General features: G+C 32.3%; 2 protein-coding genes across 3 annotated transcripts in view; one reads left to right on the top strand and one right to left on the bottom strand.

Moving 5' to 3' along the window:
- LOC145945944 (uncharacterized) overlaps positions 1-25673 on the bottom strand; it is a 415644-nt gene that overhangs the window by 361743 nt on the left and 28228 nt on the right. The window lies entirely within an intron of this gene.
- Positions 1-25673, top strand: part of LOC145945935 (uncharacterized) — a 122049-nt gene that overhangs the window by 83930 nt on the left and 12446 nt on the right. For both annotated transcript variants that reach the window (XM_083055235.1, XM_083055236.1), the window contains exon 3: positions 15587-15690. In XM_083055235.1, coding sequence (XP_082911361.1) covers positions 15587-15690 — 104 coding nt within the window. The remainder of the gene's footprint in view (positions 1-15586; positions 15691-25673) is intronic.

Below are 25673 nucleotides of genomic sequence, written 5' to 3'. Positions count from 1 at the left end.
AAAATCGGCTGCGTTTGCTCTCCTACAGAATTTGTTTCATTGAACTGCACCTTGTATTATCTCTCTGGTTAACATCGGTTTACACGACCCTGTTCTATTGTTGTCATTTTTTTTATTACGTCATAGCATCTGCAAGAATACAAATTGTACCTTGGCAACATCTGGAATGTCTCGAATTTCTAACTCGCATGTAAAAAAGTACAAAAAATAGTTTTAAAAAATCCTAAATCTTTCTTCGGAGTATCTCATATGTGAACACAACCCTTGCGAAGACTTATAAAAATATTCCGAATAACATATCAATATATGTAATCATTTTGTGTGTGACATAACATGTCCATATCATTTTTAATAACTTAAAAACTGAATGAACATTGCGTACTAATTGTCTTCTAAGAAAAGTATTTATGTTTCTTTAGATTATAATTTTGTTTTCAAATTTAGTTATATAAATTATATAATTTATACTATTTATATTAATTTTTTTTTATTTTATATAAATACAGATTGCTCTTAAAATATCTGACACTTATTATTAGCCGATTGTGTTCACTTATTATTTATTCAGGATACTCCGCTTAATGAAATTATGCTCGCCAGATTAGACAGCGTGAATTGAATTTCTACGATGGACGGTAAACATCAAAGCACATCCTCTCAACTCTTCTTCTTCTCCTCCCGTTCGCGCGCGCGAGCGTATCTTCAATTATTCATGCATAAATCAAAGCAGCTACCCTCGTTCGGGAAGCACGTCGGTGACCGAAGTGAGAGTTAACTAATCAGTGACCACGACGGTTTTTCAACGTAATGAGTTATCCGCGCTGGTAGATATGGCCGTGTAATTAATAATTTATCAAAAATTGTCAATCGCTGCAGATCGATCGAACGAGAATGACGAAGCGCGAATGCGCTTCATGATCTTTTAATTGGAATAACATACCGGAATTAAACGCATTATCGATGTACAGAGCTCGAGCATCAATATTTCTCTCGATTAATAAATTTCCTGAACTGATTGAACCGCTTCGAAAGAGAAAAGGACTGGATCGTTTTTGATAACTTATTAAGTTCTTATAGAAGAAAAAATGACAAATTAGATGCAAAGCATTGTTTCTTTTGATTTTTCAACGCGCGCGCAATCATTAATTCTATCCATTTTATGTCTCTATTAATCTGCCTAATCTAATATTTCGTGGAAAAATTCTAGAAATTTCGTTCTATCTCATTCTCTTTATTTTTTTTTGTCTAACCGTGTCCCATCAGATTTTCAACTGTTTATATATATAGTATTTTAATTTATAGCAATGATATAACAAACAATAATTTTATCAATAGTAAGAAATTTCTATAATTGGTACAAAAACATCCTATTGCGTCTACAAAGCATGGAAACGCAGAATTCGAATAACATCCTAAGTCGCGAACGTAAATTATTAGCACATGGTTTACGATGCATCGCAATAACGAGCATTTTGAGACTTAACGAAAACAATAAATATCCTCGCGCGCGCATTTCGCAAGTCGTTACCTGTGAAAGCCTGCCTCGAGCACAATGAAACAATTATTCTCAGTATATGAGCCAATACTTCAATATGTAAATAGGCCGTAATAATGGCCGATAATAAATTGTGCGCTACGTTTCGTAATTGTGCGTGTGATATCGGTAAACATATTATAAATGATGTTACATAGAAGGCACAAGTATGATTTAATCTCTGTTTGCGTATTTAATCAACTTTTACAAAATTGAGGATCTTCATCAAAAAGTCAGATACCTATATCTTTCGAACGTTTTTTAATTTTAATTTTCAATTTTTTAAATTTCCTGTAATTTTATAATGATTTTTTAATCACAATAGATCCTGAATTTTTGCAAAATTGTTTCGTGAGTCTTATTCATTTTGGTGAAAACTTTTTTCAGATTTCTATTTTTTTTTCGAATTTGATATTTATTTTCTGTAGGACAATTATTTATAACTGATGATATTATTTACTTTTGAGATATATTTCTTTTGTCTATAATATAATAATTGATATCAGCACATCATAGTTATAAAAAAATTTTATTAGAACATTTTTGCAAAAATATTTTGATCGTATACCGTACCCTTAATTAAGCAAATGGATATAGATAAACTGCTATGATTTTTCATTATAATAAATTGGGCCATATTCAGAAAGTATACATATAGACGCATTTTGAATAGCTGCCATTACTCATTCTTTGTAAACGACCTGTTATTATGTCTTGTGACTAATAGAGTTACGATAAATTGATGAACGAAAAAAAGCAAATCGTTTAACTGCCGTTGGCATCAAATTAAGATTATACGACGATGCTTATACATACGCGAGGGAGACATAATTTCTTTTCACAATTTACTATTTTTATCTAGATGAGAATTGAGAATAAAGATAAAATTGAAAAATAGAGAGAAGATATTTATATTATACAATTATATATTCTTATAGAAAAAAAAATTACTTGATATAAACAAGAAAATGGCGAACTCATGTTATGTGAATGATTGTACATAATTTCTCAGATCTACATATAAAACGTCCAAAGTATAACTCGTGTACGAAACGGAAGAATATATAAGAGTGTAGTTTGCTCATAAATCAGTGATCGTACAAAAGATCGCCGACTATTGCTGCGCGACGTAGCAAACTGCGCCCATCGATTATTCCGATAATGTCATAATCCACGGTGAATATATCTCGTGCACATTCCTTCCGCGATTCTATTCAATTGCGCGGTATCTGATTATTTATGAGTATTTCTCGCGTGTCATGAAGGATGCACGCTTCCTATAATCATATTTTACGCTGACGATAAAATAATAATATAATAATTTATAGAACAAACAATTTAATTAAAAATTTTGAAATAATTAATGAATTTTAATTTTATATGTGAGAAATTCGAAATTATAAAAGATTTCGTTTTATCTCTATCTTTTTTTACATTCTTTCATTCGGTAAATACAAATTTGTAAAGACAACATTAGAATTAATTTTGCAAAAAACGCGATATATCTCAATGCTATAAAAATTGTATACATGATTAAAATAACGAAGTTATAATTAGTCTAATAAAATAAGAGATAATTGTATTTATAATATCATGAAAAACCCATAAATATACTATCCATCCAAGGAAGAAAGTATTCAAGGAATATCAGGGATATATACATATTAACGTATGGAACTAATCACATGTTCATCCATATCTTAATAATTTCTTCAGCATGGAATTCGCGTAGAATTGTCCGGTATCGGTGATCTAGATCTCGCAAATCAAACAGTGATGATCATCGGCCGATTAGCCGCCGCTTTCATCACTTGTCATCCCGTGAGACCGTTCGTTGTATCGATCGTCACGCAGCTTTGCATTTTTTTTGCTGCCCTCTGCTTTAATTAGAGAGGCCGAGCTGCCGGACCAGTCTCGCTCGAGTAATTGCTCGTCTTCGGTTTCACGGTCAGCTCGTCGGACCTCACGATAATCTTACAGATTCTTCCTTCTCTCTTTCTCCTTTCACACACCTCTCGCGGTTTCGTTTCAGGAACTCGCAGAGGACACGAATAATAAGCGAGCGCCATGTGTCATAAGCGCGTTGATACGCCATCTAAATCGGCATTTGTTAGGGTTCTGCTTTCTTATATGTAACAACAAGTCGATACTTTCGAGAAGTATTAGCTCGACCATGCGCGATTTCCTAAATCTCTTTATTTCTTAAATCTCTATACATATATCTGCGGCGGATTTCTCAATAAAAATTATATATTTTAAAATATAAATTTTATATAAATATATAAAATATTTTTCCCCGATATCTGATTAATTTTCGGGAGGGAGGGGACGCGTTTGCTAAATTTGTCACTATTATCCCGAGCCTGTTTCCTTTGATTCGCGTGTCTCTCCTCAAACTCCTTTCTCGCCTCTAACTTTTCATCGATACATAAAGGCATCATCAGCGTCCTTTTTGTTTTTTCTGCCCGAGCATCAAGACCGCCTACGGTGCTTCGGATGCGTATATCCACCGTTTTCAAGGAAGAAATAAGATGTTTGGAATTTTTATAGATTCTGTCTGAGCGAACGGGGTCCTACTACGTGTCCGATTGAACCTCGATCGATTTACATATCGAGGGAAGAGAGAGAGGAGGGGATGTAGGATTAACGTGTTTGGGTTGTACTAAAGAAAGCCGACTGAAAAATGTTTAGCGGTACAAATTGATCCATCGAGATGAATAACCCCGGGATGCTAGCCAATATAAGGCTACTTATCGTAGGAGACGATCATTAAATCTGCAGATTATTACTGATATGCAAGGAGAATATCATTAAATTAAATAATAAACATATACTTTTTATCAGCTCTGAATCTTAAAATAAATCAACTTGACAGAACGAATTAAAATAACAAATACACGATTTGTATTTAATATAGTTATTTAATATAAATATAAAGGTTTCAATGGATGATAATTATATGAGATATGTTTAATTCTAGGTCTTAACACATTAATTTCTAAATTATACGATTGGTTTCTGTGTAATTTACTTTGAAATCGATACAAGAAGTTGTATGAAAAATCTTTTTATCTTCTCCATTTAATTATTATATTTGATACTTGATCAGTTATTGTATTTAAGTTGATCGATTAAAATCGAACGACAAAACACAATGTTGTTATATATAATTATAACTGATAATCATTTCCTGGTAATCGTATGTTATTTTAGTCGCGTTTTAATGCTCTAGCACCAATATTATTAGAATGAAAGCAGGCAGTAGCTCTACTTGTTCTTTATGTAAATGTATGTAAATATGAGCGACTGATCATCACGTTACAATATGCAATTAAATTTGTTGCTTATAGCTACTATGTCTGAAATCTAACGATAATAAAGCTTAAGAGACAATTTTCTAAGAACAGTTTGTTGACAGGTCGCAGTATGACAATTCGCAATATCGCGAGAGATGAATTTATCTTAACAATTATACTGACAACAAAATATTCTTTAATTAAACTTATTAAATTTAAACATACTTAAGTTTATATAGTAAACTTAAATACGAATTCAAAAAAATTATTCATTAAGAAATTATTCATTTGCGTCATCTTGACGTAGATAAATTTCATGAATCTATAAATAATGAGATAAAAAATAAATAACATCGTTCTAAAAATGAATCCAAGGGCACGATAGATCTGTCGCAAATGTCCGAAATAAACGTAAAAGACAGCGGCACAACAAACGAAACTGAGTTAATAAAATTAAAAGAAGAGTAACATATGAGGAGAGAGAAAGAGAGAGAGAGATCATTCATAAGGCGAGGAACGACCGTCGTATGTGTATAAGATTCAATTATAGAAGTCGCGAGTGCGTCTAGCGTTAGAATTTAGGGAATAGACAACGTCCGGAAAAATTCGATATTTTTGCAGTAGGCTCTGTATTCAAGATCAAACCTCTTTGGTCCCTTTATGTACCGCGAAAACGTGCAAACATCATCCGAGGAGTTAAGATAGTTTGTGTCTATTTAGCGACACAAATTACTGGTAAAATGTGTACGTTAAACAGACCCTCAGTCGCCGACTTCCTGTACCTTTGAAGCTTAACAGCGATGATGGACTATATAATCGTCGAAAAAAAACAATTTTCTAGGAGCAAACGCGATATTCCTGGAGGAAATGGATAAACATTTGTTTCTTTTGTAAATCACCAAAAGTATTTTGATTAATATAGAAACTGTTTGGCGTTCTTATCATGATAATTAAAATTATAAGACACTTTTTATTTTAAAAAATTGTTTAATTAATTGTTTAATAGACTGAAGTATCAAAAAATATGATTTTAACAAATAGCGTCATTAAAAAATTATTTTTATATAACAAAAAAAATAAATAATCAAAAAATCTCAATTTCTTAAAAAGTTTGCTTTAACATTGCATAACGATGAAAATTACATTAATATTTTATATATACGCTATTAATATATAGATAAATAGATGACTCTCTTAATGGCGATACAAAACACGTGTACTTCTCGACGCTTAAGTACAACTTTTACATTTAATGTGTCTTGTTTGTGTAACCCCGCGAATTTCTGAATATATCCGAGGATTGTGTTCGATTTACATAACGAGGGACGCGTGGTCCACGCGTCGCTGTTGTTTCTGCGGGCGCCTCCTCCATCCCGGACGAGTTATGCCTGCCGGTGGCCATTTAGCGGCACAAATTACTCGAGCAAAGAGACCACGAACGACGATTTATCACCGAACGGCCCGTCGCGGTGTACCGCATACCGTTTCTCCGTGTCATTTTGGTCTTGCCGCACTTTCGCGTCTTTCTCGTCTTAGCCCTCCCTTTGTACGACCGTCCCTTCGAGGCAAAACGCGCGCTTCTACCAGCAAAATTAATTTTTCAAGACATTTGTGCGTATATATTGAAGATATATATATATAGTTTACAATAATATAGAACATTGAGATATTTATAAATTTATTCTCTTTTTTTTTAAATTATTATTATATTTATAAATGTATTCTCTTATAAAGTCGAGACTTTTCGCCAAGAATTTTATTGCATCTAATATCAGTGTGATTTGCAAAACTTATTTTACTCTCTAAAGAATGTGTAAGCATGTAAAAAATTTAAGATAATAAAGAATAAAATAAATTAAATTAAATTAAATTAAATAAATAAAAAAAGTAAAATATAAAGAATTGAAAACGTAAAGAATTGAAGAAAATAATATTATAATTATATGGAGAAAAGCATTGAAAATTAGTAAATAACTTCCAAGAAAAAGGGAATCTTTGTGCTACATTATCTGATATAATTGTCTTTGATGCCTGGAAATTGAGCGAAGTGAATCTGTATACGTTCGCACATCGACTCAACCTGGCATTGTTCCAACTGTTACTATAGCCCTAGCTTTCCTGAATTGTCAATGAATGAAAGCTTTATCCGATTTCCGGGTTTAAAAGAGTACTCGAATTACAGGCATTTCTCAAATTACGCCTAGTATCACACTATCATCTGACAGCGATTAACACGCACAGCTGGTGGATGTGCTTGAAACTTTCGAAGCTTTCAAAGAAACCCGTTGAACTTATAATACGAATTCGATGAAACTCGAATGACCGATCAATTGATTTATAAGCAGAAGCAAAATTTCATTTAAAAATCAAATGATAAACGCGCGGTGATAAATTTAAATTACGTAAATATGCAAAAATGGCAGCTTCTCGTGGATCTCGAGCAAAAAAAAATTAAAGAAAATATCTGACATCAAAACCGCGGAATGTAAACCAGGGCAATGATTGTGGCGAAAAATATAGGGCTCAGAATGAGAATAAGAATGAGAAACTGAAAAATATATTGGCTCGATCGATCATCAAATCATCGAGAAACGATAGAATGCATACGCAACAAGTTACAGTTTATTATAGCAGAGTGCACGCAACAAATCTCTCAACGGGGCTTCTATTTTCGGCATTCCATGAAGGGCGACACCGACGACGTGTCTGATCCATGTGATATAATCCTCGCGGGTTAGTTGCCTCTCTTTGATATTCTCCGTAAGTCTTTTTGAATCGCGCGACAATCGAAAGCTATAATAATATCTTATGGTTTTGAGACAATCTATGGGAGTAGCACATAAATCCCAGAATAACTTTATGAGTGTAGATATATCAATCTTTTAAAGTCATCATTCTTCAAATTTAATTCATTCTACTTTTAATTAAAAGAAGAAATATAAAAAGAAAAATATAACAATATATAATAAAAAGTTATTAATTAAATTAAATTATAAAAAAAAATTATTCGGTTTTCCAGTTTTTTTAAAATTACATTATTTAGATATAATAAGAAAAAATTTCTTGGGAAGAATAATGCAACATAATGCATTATTATTTGTTATAATAAATTTAAAAAATTGATATATTGCTGAATGAAAGATGCGATTATTGGAATAAACATTTGTATTAGAGAGTATATTTTATTGAATCGCGGTTTGGCTTCCGTTATCGAGATGTATGTATACTCGATAAATTTGGAGAGCCGAGATTAACATTTTAATACGCCCGAAATAATTTTAGCCTTTCTACCCCCGGTTACCATAACATTTACAAATGTTTGATGCATATTCCGTCAACAAACATCACGATATTTTTAACATAAACGAGATACGATTAAGAAGACACGTTGATGTTCGCACGTGCTTTACAACACCTGCTCTTATTCTGCCTTTTCATTCGCGTATATTGTATATACCTTTCGTATATTTTCTCTGCGATCAGCATTCTTTCGCTTCTTGTTAATCGAAATCTACTACTGGTTTTCCGACTCTCTTCGTGAAATATTCTGTTAAGATAAATCTTCATTTATCGGATATGTACAGCAAAAATAAATTAAGGCACGAATGAAGTCTTAACAGAAAATGTAAACTCATAATTAAATATTTATTTTGTCTACGACGCGAGAGAATAAAGTGTTATTTTTTTAGTAAATAAATCACCTGTTATTTTAACTCATCACGAGCAGGTACAAGCTTAACATTGCAATTATTTCTTTTTCGAAGGCGTCTCTTTCCTTTTTCATCTACCGCGCATAAATAATTTTTATAATTAATTCTTACTTGTAATTATATCTTAATCGCGATATAGTCGCGACGACCTCCCAAAATGCGGGCGATGATTTAAATGCAATAGGATGACCGACGCGTCCACCTATTTATGTGTCAAGCTTATTTGTTCTCGTAAAATTTTTTAATTCTTCGCCCCACGAGATATCCACACACTAATTTGCCACGAGATACGCCTCAAGATTCGACCGCGCGGCGTTTGGGATTTTTAATCAGATGGGCGTAAATTTTATCCACTGCCGTGATAAATCCTACCGTTTCTCCTTTCATCGATTCCAATCTCGCATGGTCGTAACTGATGCTGAGAAAGCAACTTGACCACCGAAAAATGCGACGCGACTAATGCTATTCTTGAATAATCTATGCGCCCGAATCGATAATTTAGAAATTTTACCATTTCCGATATAAGTAATTCATGAATTTACAATTTACCGCGAGATGCCTTTAGATAAGAAAAAAAGTTTCGTCTAAAAAAAATTATTAAAAATTCTCTAAGAAACACTTTGACTCAAATGTGCCTTAGAGACGTTCCTTAGACATGCTTGCGTTGTCGTAATCAATTCGTTCGATATTCGCACAATTTTATTGCGGTTATCAGCCACTTTTATTCCGGGTTACTCATGCAAGGAGAGATGCATGCCTCGTGTCACGTAGACAATATTATGTGACGATATATTCGCAGATTTGGCCTTGTAGGACAGTTAGTGATTCTTAGAACGAATTAATGAAGGACGAGCGAAAGTTCGCGTCTGGCGATTCTCGCCAGATGATTCAGATTCTCAAAATATGTATTACACGCCTACGCGATGACATTGCATGCCGTGCAAATCGACACGTACGACTATATGCATTTGCATTCACGGTTATAAGTTAAAAGATTTTTAATAATTTTTTTATTTATTTCTATTTATTCTTATTTATTTATTTATATTTATTTTTTATTATTAGTAATAAGTTAAAAAAAATGAAAAAAGAAGGAACATTTGAAAAATTAAAAATTTAAAAAGATGATAATTTTATCGAAAAATATTATGTGAAAACAAAATTATTAGCGACTCCAACGCGAATTATTAAAATGATGGCAAATGCAAATTCGCACATGCGGCTTTGAGATCAGAAATTAGATATTGGAAAGAGAATCTTTCCCTCTCCTTTTCTTCGGAAAAATGAAACATTTTACATCTTGCACGAGAAGAATGACATGATAGTCGATATGCGCGAAAGAGCGCAGACACTCAATTAGAGTGTTGACGTTCGTTAACAGAAGAGTTCGTTAACTGTACTACGACGTGCTACATCTGTAAATCTGAGTATATCCATTATCACCAACACGCGCGCGCCGGCGGCTTATCGCGTCAGATACATGATCGATCATCGCGCTTTTAAGCGTGTTAAAAAATGAGTGTATGCATTAACGAATAAAGGCAATTATCTTTGAAATATCAGATTATTTCAAACGCGTTTTATATATCGAAATTTACGCACGCACACTCAAAAAATGATAAATTTGCAAATTGTGTATGAATAATAACAATAATTAATGTATATCTTAATTAATTTTACTTTGTGACTTCGGAAAGAGATTCTATTATAATCTCTCAATTTTATATTGTTGAGTTTAATATAAAATATAATAATTATCTTTGAAGTAATATTCAATTAATAATTAATAATAATTAGTTTTAAAGTAATTATTAATAATTAAATTAAATTAAGTAATTATTAATAATTAATTTAATTTTTAATTATTAATAATTAATTTTAAAGTAATTTTCAACTCGTTTTTCTTATTGTTATTGCACCGTAACGTTCAATTCCTTTCTACTCGCATCTGCAGAATTCACGAGGATGTTATTATAATACTTCTAATATTATATGCCTATAATTTAACATCACCCACAAAGCAGCAGCACGCGATTGAGTCGAAATATCTGGGTACGAAACGCGCACGAAACGACTCCTAACTTGTTTCTTGAATTGAATTTATAATGCCAATAATTTATTCTGACATCACGACACGTTAACCGAAGATGTAAACCACATCGGGTCTCTAATGTCGCTCTCTTATGCCATATTGAAATTCTAAAATTAGCAATATAATGTCCGCATTGAGAAGATCGACGCGAAATTTTGCGAAAAGAAATGCTGAATCTACATACATCGGGATGTATGAAAAAAATACATTTGATTTTCGTTTAAAAATGTATTACGCGCAAGAGAGATGAAACAGAGAAAAAATAACTCATACTTAAGATCTATGTAATTTGTTATATAAAATATAAAACTGCTGTACACGTAAAAATAATAGATAATTATTATAAGATAAAAAAATACTATTGTCGAATTTTTTTTGCAAAAATCCTAATAAACTCTAGAAAAATACTATAATAAAATAATTCGATTAAAAATATTTCAATGAAAATTTTTCTCTTTCTTCTGAAAATTCAAACAATGATGTACCATTATTCTAACAATCGACACATCTGTTTCTTGAACCATATGCTCCTTGAAAGAATTGAATGTGAGCAATCGTTTTCTGAGTATTATTAATCTATGATGCTTGTCTGCAAAGCTTGCTATGATATCGCGTTGATATCGATAATGCATTGATTCCAGCAATCGATATAAATCAGCGAATAAATCGATTTCCATAGATGTTTTTATGTTTCCCAGAAATAGAGATCACTGTACGTTAGTGTGCGAATTTTTCTGCGTGCGATGGCAACTCGAATAAATTATTAAATCTTCCGATAAGAACCGTCGATTTGCCATACATCGACTTGTCGATGTATGAGGCTTATTGTCGCGAATCGCGAGTTTGTATCGCAACGATGTCGTAAATCGTGCTCGCGTTCCGATGATAAATTAATCTACAATCGCGTAATATGTGCAGCACGAGCTCATGCTCGTAAAAATGAAAAGAATAAATTCGTGTAAAGCGCGAAATCAGTAATTGATGCTCGTATGTGTCATCGCGATTTGCGTTACACGTTAAAATGGTTTTTATCGTCTCTCTTCGTATCCTTTCGCTTCTCTTAAATTGTGTATGGTGTATGGCATACATTAACATATATCTTAGCTCTCCCTGCGTTTTAGACAACAACATTTTTTTCATTTCTTTTGAAATAAATTATCATTTATTTATCATTAATTAAACAAATAGTCTAATGTTAATTTATAATTGACACTTTATAATAGTAGTAAATTTTATCGCTAAATAATAGTATATAAGTATCGGAAAAACACATATAAGATCCTATTAAATTAAATATAATTAAATATAATTATTAAATATAAATAAAATAATAATCGTAATGTATAATAATTAAAATTTACGTAGAAATAACGGAGCTAATGCCGAAATAAATTAACGTCAATTGGAGTTTGTTTCAAGACATAATATTAAATGCAATTAAGGTATAATTATTTCTCAATCGATCGCAATTATGTATTACATGCAACGATCGTTAAAAGGAAGCATATACTTTGAAACGTGAGAATTATCCTATTTATATATATATATATAATTCCGTATGGTTACCGTGATATTAATCACTATCTTGTGCCGCTAGATTTTATTATTTTTCATGTAATTCTATGTGGATTCGACATTGCGTGTTACTATTACTACAATTTCCTTAATGGTTTTTTTCGACACGCTAACTGAAACCATAATGTTGCAACGCGGCACGCGATCTTATTTAGTTCGAAAATTTTTTTTCGAATCTGCGTTTACGTTAATATTATCGTTAATTGAATTTGTAAGCTAATCTCTCAAAAATATTATTAAGCGATTATACATATCGGATGCATCATTTTGTCATAAACCGCGTTCCTTGCGTCGTTATTATTTAATTATATCTTATTAATCGCTAAATGAGACTAAATGGTTACGAGGGTATCATAGCAATAGGCACTTACTATTACTTTATGACATCGCCTTCTTCGCGAAATTGCCGGTTCTGGCTGCATTAAACCTTTCCTTTATCATACTTGTATGTCTTTATAAACTGGCCGGTATGGTCACTTATACGCAAAGAATCGAAAACGTATCTCTTATACCTCGAATGACTTATCCGCGAATACCGATCACACACGCTATCATCATTGATGTTCTTAGATGGCAAGTTACGCTTAATTGATGCCTTTCCGGTTGTACAGAGAGCTTTATTCTTAATTAATACGTGTCGCAATAAACGTGCAGGGACTAGAACCTTCGCAGATGCGAGATGGAATTTTACGATCGCTGATTTGAAGCTGCTTATAAGCTAAAGCTGCGTATCTAGCATTGAATAAATCGTCGTAAACACGTTTCGACACTTCTGAGAAAATTATGTCTGCCGACAGAGACTTCGATTTCGAATTAGATATTAATAAAGTTAAAAAAATGCAGTGATATTTTAATAACTAGTTTTGAAACAAAAAATTTCATTAAAAAAAAATTTCATTAAAATTTTATTTCCTTAAACAATGAAAAATATTCTGACATATCAAGTTACGAATTAATTAACACATATTTGATAATAAATAATATCTATTTGCTTTCTGAGATATCCTATTTATCGGCTTGATTTATAAATAAATTTTTCTATATAGATAATTACTGAATCACTTCTTCTGAGAAATCATAAGTTTTTAAATCAAAACGAAACAATACGTGCAACAACTACAGTGAGCACAAAAAAAATTGCATGAAATTAAATGGAAAAAAAGTTTCATAATAATGCTGATTTCACGATAAATTTGTAAAAAATTTTTTTTTTGCATCACAAAACAACAAAATTCTTGGAGGGTGAAATTAAGAGATTATTGTCTCAATGGGAACAAGTTGTACTGAATAATGGTGAATGTATAACGGATTAAAATGTAAATAATTTTAAATATAAACATTCAGTTTGTTAAGCAAAACGGAACTTATTTATGAATCAATAATTCTGTTTGGACGAGTTATCGGCATTCGCTGTTCAACGCGTTTTGACGGCGGTAGTCATCTCATAGAGAGATGCGTAAGTTATTACTTCGCAAAAAATCACAGGCATGCACAAGATATTTACGCTTTCGTGCACAAGCCACCGTGGTAAATGACGCGTCTTCGCGACGCAACGGCATGTTTAATCGCGATGACAGCAACATGTTGGATGAGGACGAGGGGAGGCAAATACGTTGGAGACACTCAAGCCAGTTTAGCCAATCATCCATTTAAAATCAACCTGCGCTGTTTCTTGTCGAGTCAAGTCGATTCTAAATGCACACTTTTAAATTGCAGGAAACTGAATAGCGTGAAAAATTATAACAGCTGCTAGAGATACATATTGATGAATAACAATAATCAGACTATACGTGAAAAATAAAGAAATAAAAAGTAATTTTTTAGGTTTATTGATATATCTAGATTCTTTGAAGACTATTTTAATATCACTAATATTTTTCAACAAAATTTTATAACAAGAATTAGAAGTGTCATGTTTAATTTTCATATCTTTTATTGTATAGTTAAACACGACGGGATCTTCGTTTACATTCTCTAGCCTGTGTCTATTGATATTATTTTTCTTCTCGCGAAAAAAAATTCATAATTTTCTGCAATCAAAAGTGAACTCGTCGCGTATAAAACCAGGTCGAATATGAAACCTATTACTCCGCTCGTCGCCGCTTTAATTACGCGGCCATTTATGCGTGCACGTACCTACCGCCCGTCCCATCATTTTGCAATATCAAGCGAAAGGAGAGCGGATTGAGAGAGAAATTAAGAGACCAAGCAATGAATTACCGCGTTGAACACCCTGTATTTAGTGCACTTACCGCGCTACAGGTGGTGAGATATATATACGCGATCGCGTAGGTATTCGTTTTGCGATGTGAGATTGTCACGCACGTCTTTAATACTAATCACGCATGGCACGATTACGTCTGCCGCGCATCTTTCGAAAAACTATTGAGAAATTAAAGTGATTAATGCGAGCAGCTATACGTATACATATAAGTAAGCACGTATTCCGCCAGTCTCGTATTCCGCGAGATGAGGTCGACCGCAGATTGAACACTGTATACGCTTCTTCCTTCCGAGAGAGAAATCTCGAAATAAAAAAAAAAAAAAAATGAAGCAAGAGAGGCGAATCGACTCTGCTCGTTCTCGATAATTCATTTCATTTACCGGGGCTCCGCGTTCAGATAGAACGCAATCGCGTTCGCCTCTATGATTCGCGCTAGATCGTGTCACGCACATGTTTAATACGCACCCCGGCGTGTTGTATAGAAGCTTTGAGGAATTAAGATGATTACACCTGTAAGTGCTGCAACTCTGTATCCAGTACAAAGTTGCAGCCGGTCGTCCTGCTCCTGCATCTCTTTCTCTCTCTCCCAGGGGCAAAGGAGTTCGGGGGCAAGAGATCGATCATTATTCCCGATAATTCACATTTCATTTCACCGATCATGTCATTCGGCCGTATTGTATATCGCGAGATATATCTGTTCGCGCGCAAATGGACGTTAAAGACAGGTCTTACAGAGACGATCGCGCCATGACAATAATTCTCGATCGATCAAGTCGACGATATCAATATGCCGTGTCGATGTTGCATATCTCTATGCGGCTGCAATTGTAATTTTGCGCTCCAACTTCATTCATCAAAGCCGGACAACGCCAGCCCGATGGACATTGACACGCTCAAGATAAACGTCATGAATCACGAGTCGGCTAAAAATACGTATTCATCGCACTCAAGATTGGATCATTAGAGGGAAAAAGACTCCGCGGATTAAAACATTCAGAGAACCTGTTCCTTCCCCGATCGTGCCGTTGAATTCTGTTCTTTGTATTCAAGAAATGTGTATCGTTAAACGATCAGATCGCTCATTGTCTTAATAAATAAATAAACCTTATGAAAAAAAGAATTAACGAAATTGATAGCAATTATAATTTTTTTCAGCGATTTTTCAAAGGACATCGGTATCGAGAGGCCAATTAAGGATTCAAGGCGTAGCGACCTGCCTTTACCTCTGTATGGATTCCTGCGGTCTACTTTACGGTTCGGTAAGTAAAGCCTTTTTTCTTTGATATAACTCTTATTTTATATAATAGCGATTTCAATGCTTTAAAAAACATTGCAGACAAACTTTCTTTTTCCCAATCTTTCCGTATCTTTTAAAATAAATTCCACATTAGTATTATATATATATATATATATATATATATATATATATATTACATAATATCAAATTAATTTATATTAATTATAATGATCTTAAAACCCTATTAAATATATTATATACGCACGTTGCTCTCCCAGTACACACATTTTCTCCGGCTCTTTCAAAATATTTCCTGTTCATTATATCTCTTTTGCCGCAACCTGATTTTATGCCGGTCGAAGTACACGCGCTCGTAAGGATAAATAGAAGAAGCAACGAGAGCCCATGAAAAATGTGCCTCTCGATCGATGACTGCTTATAATCAACCTGTTCTCCGCACGCTCGTTCTTTCGAACATGCGAAGAAGAATCGTGTTATAATCACACCCTTGGCGATTGTAATTTGATGTTAATATAAGCGCACGAAAGCTTCGATCGCTTTTATATCGATATATGCCGACGGTAGTTGAAACATAAAACTCTAACTTAATTGCAAAGCTCTCTCGTAAGCATCAAACGCTCTTTTTATTTATGTCGACTTCTTATGAAGACTTATATTGAAGTTACAATATAAATCGCGAATTAAAACAAAGAATCCCAAAAACCAAATATATTTCGCGTTAATTAAAAATTAGTATCGCGGCTAAGCCAAAAATTACAAATAAAAAGAATCGTCGTGTTTCGAAAATTAATTTCTTTTTGAAGGAAACTCCAGACTCCTAAAGCTAAAAATATCGCAAGGATTGTAATTGCTATTTATGGAAACGTTTATAATTTTATTTATGTTAATAATTATAATTTACAATTAGTCAAGTATTGATTACGTTATCGTGAACAATATGTTTTATGAGAATATGTAGAAAGAAGCCCCTAATCAAATCATACATTTTCCGGTCATAAATTCTATCCGATAATGATTATCGATATATACCTTGCGAGTTTTTCCGCGGATCGACAAAAACTCGAGAAAAACTTTCAATTGCTCAATCAACTGTAAATTTCTAACTTAATTACAGTCTACAGGAACTTCATGAATATAAAATATATAATACACGCTTGACCAGTTAAATCAGAGCTTTGAAAAAAAATTGCCAACAGTGGCGGAAGGAATATGTATTCCGTCATCGAAAACGCTATCTCAAAAGCTATAAGTCGATTAAGACGCGCGATGTGCATTAAAATTGACTGATTATAGCAAAAATTATATAGGGGCAACCTAACAAAATTACAAAGGAGGATGCTTGGAATATCAAATGTGACACACACATTAATCCACCGATATTTTTATACTAGCCGTTCTTTCCTTAGAAGGTATCTCAGAAATCGCGAACTTCGTTTCAATCACATGTATTAGAAACTAAAGCTAAATTAAGGGAGAAATGATGCTTCGTTGTTGCAAGACGTGAACATCAAGTTAAATTATATGATATTAATTATTAATTATCAAAAATTTGGAAAGCTAATTATAAACTTCAAATACAAAATAAATATGAAAATATTTGATATTTAAAATTTTATATTTTTATAATAGAATATAATTTTATAATAGAATATAATTTTGGAACGATATTTGAAGATGTATGATCTGTAGCCATTGCTACATAGCGATTCATATTCCATAAGTCAAAAAGGAGTTAGGAATTAAAAATAATAAATTATACTCAAAAAAGGGTCTCGAAGAATTAAAATAAAATTATATAATGTTCGCAAAGAAGATATAATTAATTATAATTAATTATATCTCCATAAATTAGTTTTATCTCTTTTAATTCGAAGTGTTTATATTAATAAATTTTCTGTGGTTTGTTGCAAGATCGATAACAAGATTTTCAGAAAATCCTAGAGAAGCAGTTTTAACTACTTCGATCAACCGTGAAATTACATTTAATTATAGAGAAGCGCACATAAATATGAAACTTTGCTACGTGCTTTGAAGAATTCAAGCAGAAGATCCGGGTATTTGCTATTATCGCTCTTGCTGTTATTAAGAAAAATATAGAAATTCTAAAGAAATGATCGAATAAATTAAAATCATTTATTGCCTATTCATATAAAATGCACAATAAAATATAAAACTTTGTATATTTTTTCCGTAAACATTTTCTTATTCTGTACAAAAATAATTTTAACAAGAAAAATATATATTTTTTAAATGTGTTAAGTTAATAATTAAATAAAATAATATTAAAATGTGTGTAATATTTATTACTAAAGTATAATACGCTACTAAATTTATCAAAAAATTAGGACAGTAATTTAGTATTTGAATGTGTCAAATAAAAAATTTAAATTAAAAAACAAATTATACAAAAAAAATTTGTTAAAAATTTTGAATTATAAATTGATAAGCATATTTAAAATTTGAATTTACAATAATTTTATTACACTTGTTTTTTCTAATAAATAGAATTAATTATTTATTGTATGAAAATGTGCTATCCCTCCCCTTTAAGATGCGTTTTACGTAATCATTCCGATACTCGGAATAAATCAAAAATTGTCGTTTCGTTATACGCGAGACAAAAATAATCTCGTTTTGTCTCGATAATCGCCAATCAATTTTAGTTTTATTGCAAAGCGATCCATAGAGGCCTAGCAAGTAATCTTCGATTCCAAGGATCGATGCTCCGTTTCAGTATGGCTGTAAATGATATATCGTCTCATTTATACCGGGCGTATCTACTGGCATGCCGGGCATATCTTACCTATGATTAGGTTGATCGACTTTATTTCCTGTTTACACTGTTCCAGGTGGTAGATAATTAAAGGATAAAGGAAATCTCGTAGTTCTCCTTAGATTCATTTCTCCGCGATACACGCGTGTATACATCTAGCATAGAATCTGGTATAAAACTTGAATTTTTTATCCTATTTATATTTTCTAACCTTAGCAAATGCCTCTTACGTTTCTCATCTCGGTATAATTTTCTAACAATAAGAGATCATAACACCCTCGGAACATTCACACTAGAAGTTGACAGTACCTATATGCTATACTTCGCGAAAATGATAAAATCCACGATCGTGAAAGAGAAACAACTTAGTCAAGACATCGCACGTTCACAAACTGTTATTATTTCATTTTATGATTAACCAATCTCTTATGAGATCGATATTTAAAATTTGTCTCATTAATGGGCACTAATAAATATCATTCTTCGTCACGCCAATGTTATGTATGTACGTATGTATGTCAGTATTGAATTCGAGCAGCGAGACGTAGTTTGAGATTTGCCTTCCCATCTGGATGAAGTAGCAGAAAAAGTAAGCCGCGGAATGCGAAATACTCTGCGGTTAATCGGAAGCGTGAAGCACGAACGAGAAAGCCGGTCGTCTGATTATCGGTTTAACCTGGAACCTACCAGCGGATGCAAATGGAACATGTGAAGCAAGTCCCGGCAGATACGTTACATTAGGTCAATAATAGATCCGAAGGTCTTCTTCGAAGGATCTCCTATCTCGTCATCGTCATCGTCATCGTCATCGTCATCGTCATTGCGCTCATTGAGTCGAACACATGTTTGCTCGCGTCAAACTCGTTTGATCGCGTAATGGTTAATCCGGAATACGAATAAATTCCAACATTAATGAAGCAAAAACCGACGAACGGAATTCTGAAATACGAAGTATGTGAAGATTGACCTAATTGAAGTCGTTATGATTTCTTCATCTTTGCGTGAGAAGTAACAAGCATCGAACAAAAACGTAATTTGATTTACGTATTCTCGATCTTTAATAATCGGTGTAAATTTTTAATTTCTAAACTATATCGTTTTTATTGAATTTATTGAAACTGGTATTCTGTGAAATGTAGAATAATCGTAGATAATTAAGTTCAAAAAAATCTTGAAAATTAAAGTTAATATCAAAAGAAAGTAAGCAAAAAGAATATTTAAAATATTTAAAATAATAACATTGTAAAAATTAGATTAGCTGTCACTGTAAAATGTAACAAAATAAGATACTTCAGAATAATCGTTGTCATTAAAAATGTGGCTGTTACGTCTTTTATAAGAGTCTTGCCCTTATGAATAATTTCGGCATCATCGTGCATCCTCAAGGCAACTTATATATCCACTTTTCTCCTCCTCTAAAAGACCGAAACATCGCTTCACACCTTAGCGGCAAATTGGATCCGCCGAAGAGTCGTGTCTACTAACGTCGTCGGCATCCTTTTGCGGTTTAAATCGGGGTCAATTTGAAAGTTAAACGAACTCTCTCGCGCGGCTCGGATACTCTCTCCTTCACGCGGCCGATCCCGAAAAAAAATCCCAATTTAGATGGATGCAAGGTCGGTACCTTTGATGGCGTAACCACAATGAGAGGCGCCATACCGCGTGTTCGTAACTTTAAATATTACCTTGTTACTTGGAATTCCTCATCCTTACGGCCATTCACACGCTTTTTTCATGGATGTGAATAATTTCAGTACTATATATATTTTTTTCTATATACATTTATATAAGATATTATATGTACATATATACAAAATATTGTATATATTTATTATTCTATAAATATTTTTTATGTAATATAAATATACATAGTCTGACATTACATCACATCACATATATTGTGATATTATGAGATTGCAAAATAATAATCAATCTAAGACATCACTTCAATAAAATCTAATTTTTAAAACTATGAAAAATATTAAAACGAAGTCGAAACGACGATCAGCTCTCAAATAATGCATTACGTGATTAAATAAAAAACAGATATTTGTAATATTTTTTATAGTAATTTCGAAAACTGTAAAAATATAGAAGAAATAAGATTGATCGCTATTTCCACCCGTGTTTGAATTCTTCCAATTCTTTTTTCGGCGACTTTTTCCACCTCGCACCTTCTTACGAGCATTAAAACGATCAATCTTTTTTTCGCATAAGAGCAGGCTTGCAGCTTGCATGTACAGAATCGTCCTTACTCTGATTCGACCCTGCGGGTCTCCCGAAGATCGCTCGATAATGCGAGAGGCGCGACGGTGCCGCCCGATTCGAAACGATCTCATCTCTATCTTTTTAGGCGCTGGAAAATATGAGGTACCGCCAATAAATGATTTGACACTTATAATTGTGCTCTCTTTTAAAGACAGGCTAGCGTTGGATAAGAAATTGCGCGTCCGCGATCGATATAATCGCAATTTCCTGCTCGATATTGATTCGTGTTTCAGAAATTCGATTTTTTATTTGATAATTGAATGTTGCAATTAATTATAGTTAAAGTAGAATTTCTCTCTTTTATTTGTAAGATTGAAAAACTTATGTAATTACATAACAATTTCTTTTTGCAATAAATTCATATCTATAAAAAATCATCAACGTCAAATTTAGTGATAATTTTCAAGTTTTAGGCGATTAAAATTTTGACAAAATAAGTTTTAGGAATGCAAACAAATAAAAAAAAGTTGCTTATTATTTAATTCTAATTTAATGAAATTTTAATGTAAGTCCTAATTAGATCAAATTATTTAATATTATATTAAAAACTTAAAACACGCGGATAAGAAATATTTACTTAAAGTTTCATTAAAATATCAAATAAATACGTTTTCAACAATTTAAAGAATGTATAAATATAAATGATGCAAATGGCAATACTAACGAAATACCTATAAAGAATTAAATTATTTTCTAACTTCTGTGTATACATTAGTGCTTCCGATGATTGAAATAGAACAGACCATTACCACATTCCGGGATGGAGACAAACTGGCTACTAGATAGACGTTCTGCATGAACGAGCAGACGTATTGAAGACAGCTTGACGCTAATTAGCATACGAGAGCGCAATTATCAAATGTCTCTAATTGGTATGTTGTTATAATGATTGCAGAGAGAGAGAGAGAGAGAGAGAGAGAGAGAGAGAGAGAGAAAGAGAGAGAGAGCTCGTCAACTTTCAAGAAGTATATAAAAATATATTATCAGCTTATTATTCGCATAAATAAAATGCATAATTCATATAATAATATTTAAGATTCACTTAAACCAGTTTTCAGGGAGGGCTCATTATATTTTTATCAATTATGCATGATTACTATAACAATCAGAGATAGTAGAAGTACTTTATTGACCAAATCATATTAAAATACTTATAAAACGTGCATACGTTTCTATGAGATCAGTTTTCAGATTATTCAGCAACTTCAAGAATAGCGAAAAAAAGCTGACGAGTTTTAAAAGAAACGCGAGACTATCACTGTACTCTGAATTCGAATCCAAGACGTCCTGTAACTGGCTAGCACTTAAGCGATTCTCCAGTAATCTAGCGAGTCCCCGGCACCTACCACTTTGAATTTACTTCTTCTTTTAAATTCTTGCGCGGAAAATGGTTACGGCAAATAGGCGGGCAAGTACGAGTAAATGCGACGTATCATTACAGAAAGAGAAGAGATATTCTCTCTTTCTCTCTCTCTTCTCATGATTTTCCGAGAACGGAGAATATTTGCGAGCTTGCAACGACAGTCGATCTGTCATTGTCAAAAAAAGATCTCAACAGTTATGCAAATGTCGTAATATGCAAATATGCAGGAAGTCTGATTACATCTATTATAAAATTGTAATCGAGTCTGTATTGAATGATTTATAAGAGACATCTTCCAGTCCTTCAATATTTTAATCAAAGAACAAATAAAAATAATTTTATATTTACTTCTCTCTTTTATTGTTATTTTGTTATTTAAAATTATTTAAATAATTACTTTTAAAATTGATCGTCGCTTCAGAAAAGTCAATATAAATAGGAAAAAAATAATCAAGTTTAATCAATCTTAAAAAAAAAAAAAACTAATATCAAACTTATTTTGTTATTGTGAATTACATAATGACTCAATGTATTTGCCATTATATACATATAGTAAAAGAAAAAAGGCTGTACTTCCTAGTAAATAAGTCTATGATGCAGTTACTATATCGCGTGAAGGATTGTGATATCTCAACTTCTTGCTGATAAACGAGATGAAGTTTGCTTAAGAACTTCAGCACAACATTATCTCGCGCTCCTCATCAGTTACACGCGCAAAATAATAAATTCTATCTTACAAGGTGAATTAATAAAAACAACAGCGCAATTAAGTCAGGTTTAACAGGGATATTCTTATTGTAATTTCCATCCATTTGCACATTATGAGAAAGAAATGAAACAAGAAAATAACGTCTGAATAAAGAATGCCGGTAAATACCTCAAATTCTTTCTCAACGAGATAAAAAGTAATTCAAGATAAACATTCATGAATACGATATCAATCTTTGTATAAATTTTCTTCTGTCTTTTCTGTCTTTTTTTACATTTATAAATAGCAGAATGAAAAAAAAATAACTGATTCATAAATATTACAAAAAAGGTTATTTTCGTTCGAATATCAGCACATGTATTAATTTTTAAAATTGTTAAAAATATATTTTCCGGAGTTTAAGAATATTTCTGAAAGTACCTCTTGTTGTAACACTTTCACTATTATTTGGATGTATTTATTATAAATGAAAGTAAATATTAATGCCCTTGCAAAGATTGGGTAACAAAAATTCTTCGCTCATACAATTTTATTAAAAAGAGGATTGGCCTGATTTTTTACCTCAATTTAGCCATGAGTGATTTTCGTGCAAATTGTAGTGGGGAAATTATGTTACGCTAAATTATACTGTACGAAAATTGACAGTAAATTGGTCCGCTGATTATCTCGCATTCTTGTTGATAAAATCTTTCCGAAGCCATGCATAATTTGACGACTTATTGTTTGAATATTCGTTTAAATGATTCTTAAATATTGTTGTGTACGCTAAATTACGCATTTCATTTCTATGTCCACGAATAATAGGTAATAATAATACTTCTTTCTCTAAAAACACAAAGCGCTAATTTAAAAAAATAATCATGTCAGATATTTACATCATCTAAATTAAAAATAAAAATATTTAAGCATAATTGTCTTTAAAATTTCTATTCGTTTTAATTTGATTTTTAATTTACTTCGATAATAAATTAATCTATTTACATGCAAAAATATTTTACTTTTATTAATTATTTTTATTAATTATTAATAGTTCTTTATGTTTTAATCCGTACATGTATTAAAAACTGACGAAGAATTAAAAGCATTAACAGATGTAAGCATTGCTTTTTCGCCGGAAGGATTGATTTATCCTGCGAAGCGTCATGCTTCGTTTCTCCGTAAAGACAGCTCGATGGTTATTGTTTAAGCAAATAGCGGGTAGTTGAAAATTGAAAATAACTACAAGGCGATCTGAAGGTGATTAGAAGTGCGCGAATGTCCAGAAACACTTGAGTCAAAGTCTGTTTAATATGTAAGGCAATGCTCTATATGATTGCTTTCACTATAAGAAAAGATTACAAAATTCTGACGTTTTTGTTAAGTCTAAATATTATAAAATTACCTTCTATTATTCATATTATTTACTAATTTACAATAAAAAATCAAATATTATTATTTTATTAACTTTAATCTTGTAATAATCTTTTTAATTAATCTTTTACATAATTAATTATCTTAGTCTTTATTTAATAGAAAGCTATATGTAATTTGAAATTATTATTAGGTAACTTTTTGCTTGCTTAAAAATAGTGAATTGATCAGACTTTGATCTAAGTGTCTCTATGTAAAACAAACCGCTTGCATTCGATTCAGGAAGTTCTCGGAAAGAAGATTGCATCGTAGCAAGATAGCATCGGCGCTCGCGAGGTTGCGGTCGATTTCCACAAGAAACGAAGCGCGCGGGACCCGGCTAATTATCTTAAATACTTAATTTGTACCCCGTGGAATTTTTGAGAATTCTCGCCGCACCCGCGCAGTTTCAAAGGCGGATCTTGGCGAACGGAAATCGGAGGGATATGGAAATCGCGTCGCGAAGATTACTCGGATAAGAGATAAATGAAATTTAATTGCACGAGCGGGTGATTATTTTTTAGACACTTGTGTGCGTGCGTGAGAGAGTCGCGTTTCTGATGCCGCTTTTGAATCTATTGACCTTTGCTTTCAGACTAGGAATTTTGTTAAGAGAGACGCAATTTCGTCTCGTCACAGGCAAGAATATAGTACCGATATTTTAGAGAAATAAGACAAATAATGTGAAAAGAGTAGAAAGATAGGTGTTGATATATATACAAGCATAAATTAACAATATAGTAATTTATAAGCTGTCTTAAAAATTATTATCTTTGCTATTTAGTTGAATGAATAGAGTAAAATTATTTTAAATTATACAAAATCAATATTTTTAAAAAATAAATTAATAAATAATTTTATCATAAAAAATAATATTATATTACAAATGCAAATATAATTTCTAATATTTCAATGACATTATGTGTATGTGCTATATGCACTTGGTTGTATCTGCAATAAGATACACCCAATCCAATCGAGCTGTTGAAATGTAAAAGTAAATGACGCTGTCTGATGTTCGCACTTCCCTTTTGCACTATTCCAAACAATGAATAAAGGTTTTCAATTGGTGAACACATATAAGTTTTGTGAAAAAAGTTTTAATATATAAAATTGGGCTACATATTAATTTGTATAAGATGTGTTTGCGCAAAGCTCTATGTGAAATAACGTTTCACCTGGGATTCTCTCTTATCTACTTCCTGTACCACTTTGAAATCATGTCCCGCTCCGAGCACAAAGATACTATCGATGTCATAAAATAACCTGTGGCGAGACTTTAAATCGGATTATGCTATCGTTCCCACGACGATGCAAATGTTCGGCACCGGTATCGAATACGCACGTACCGTTTTTTTACATTCGAGTCATAATTCGATCGGTATTCGATCGCTGTGCACTCGATTCTCCACATCTATTCACGAAAATATTGAAAGTATTACATTTAAGAACCATCACTAAACAAAGTGTTTACAACTTCTG

Source organism: Prenolepis imparis, unplaced genomic scaffold (genome assembly GCF_030444845.1).
Source record: "Prenolepis imparis isolate NDT839.2.m4 unplaced genomic scaffold, iyPreImpa1.0 SCAF_15, whole genome shotgun sequence".
NCBI lineage: Eukaryota > Metazoa > Arthropoda > Insecta > Hymenoptera > Formicidae > Prenolepis > Prenolepis imparis.
This window is presented reverse-complemented; position numbering and strand designations above follow the sequence as displayed.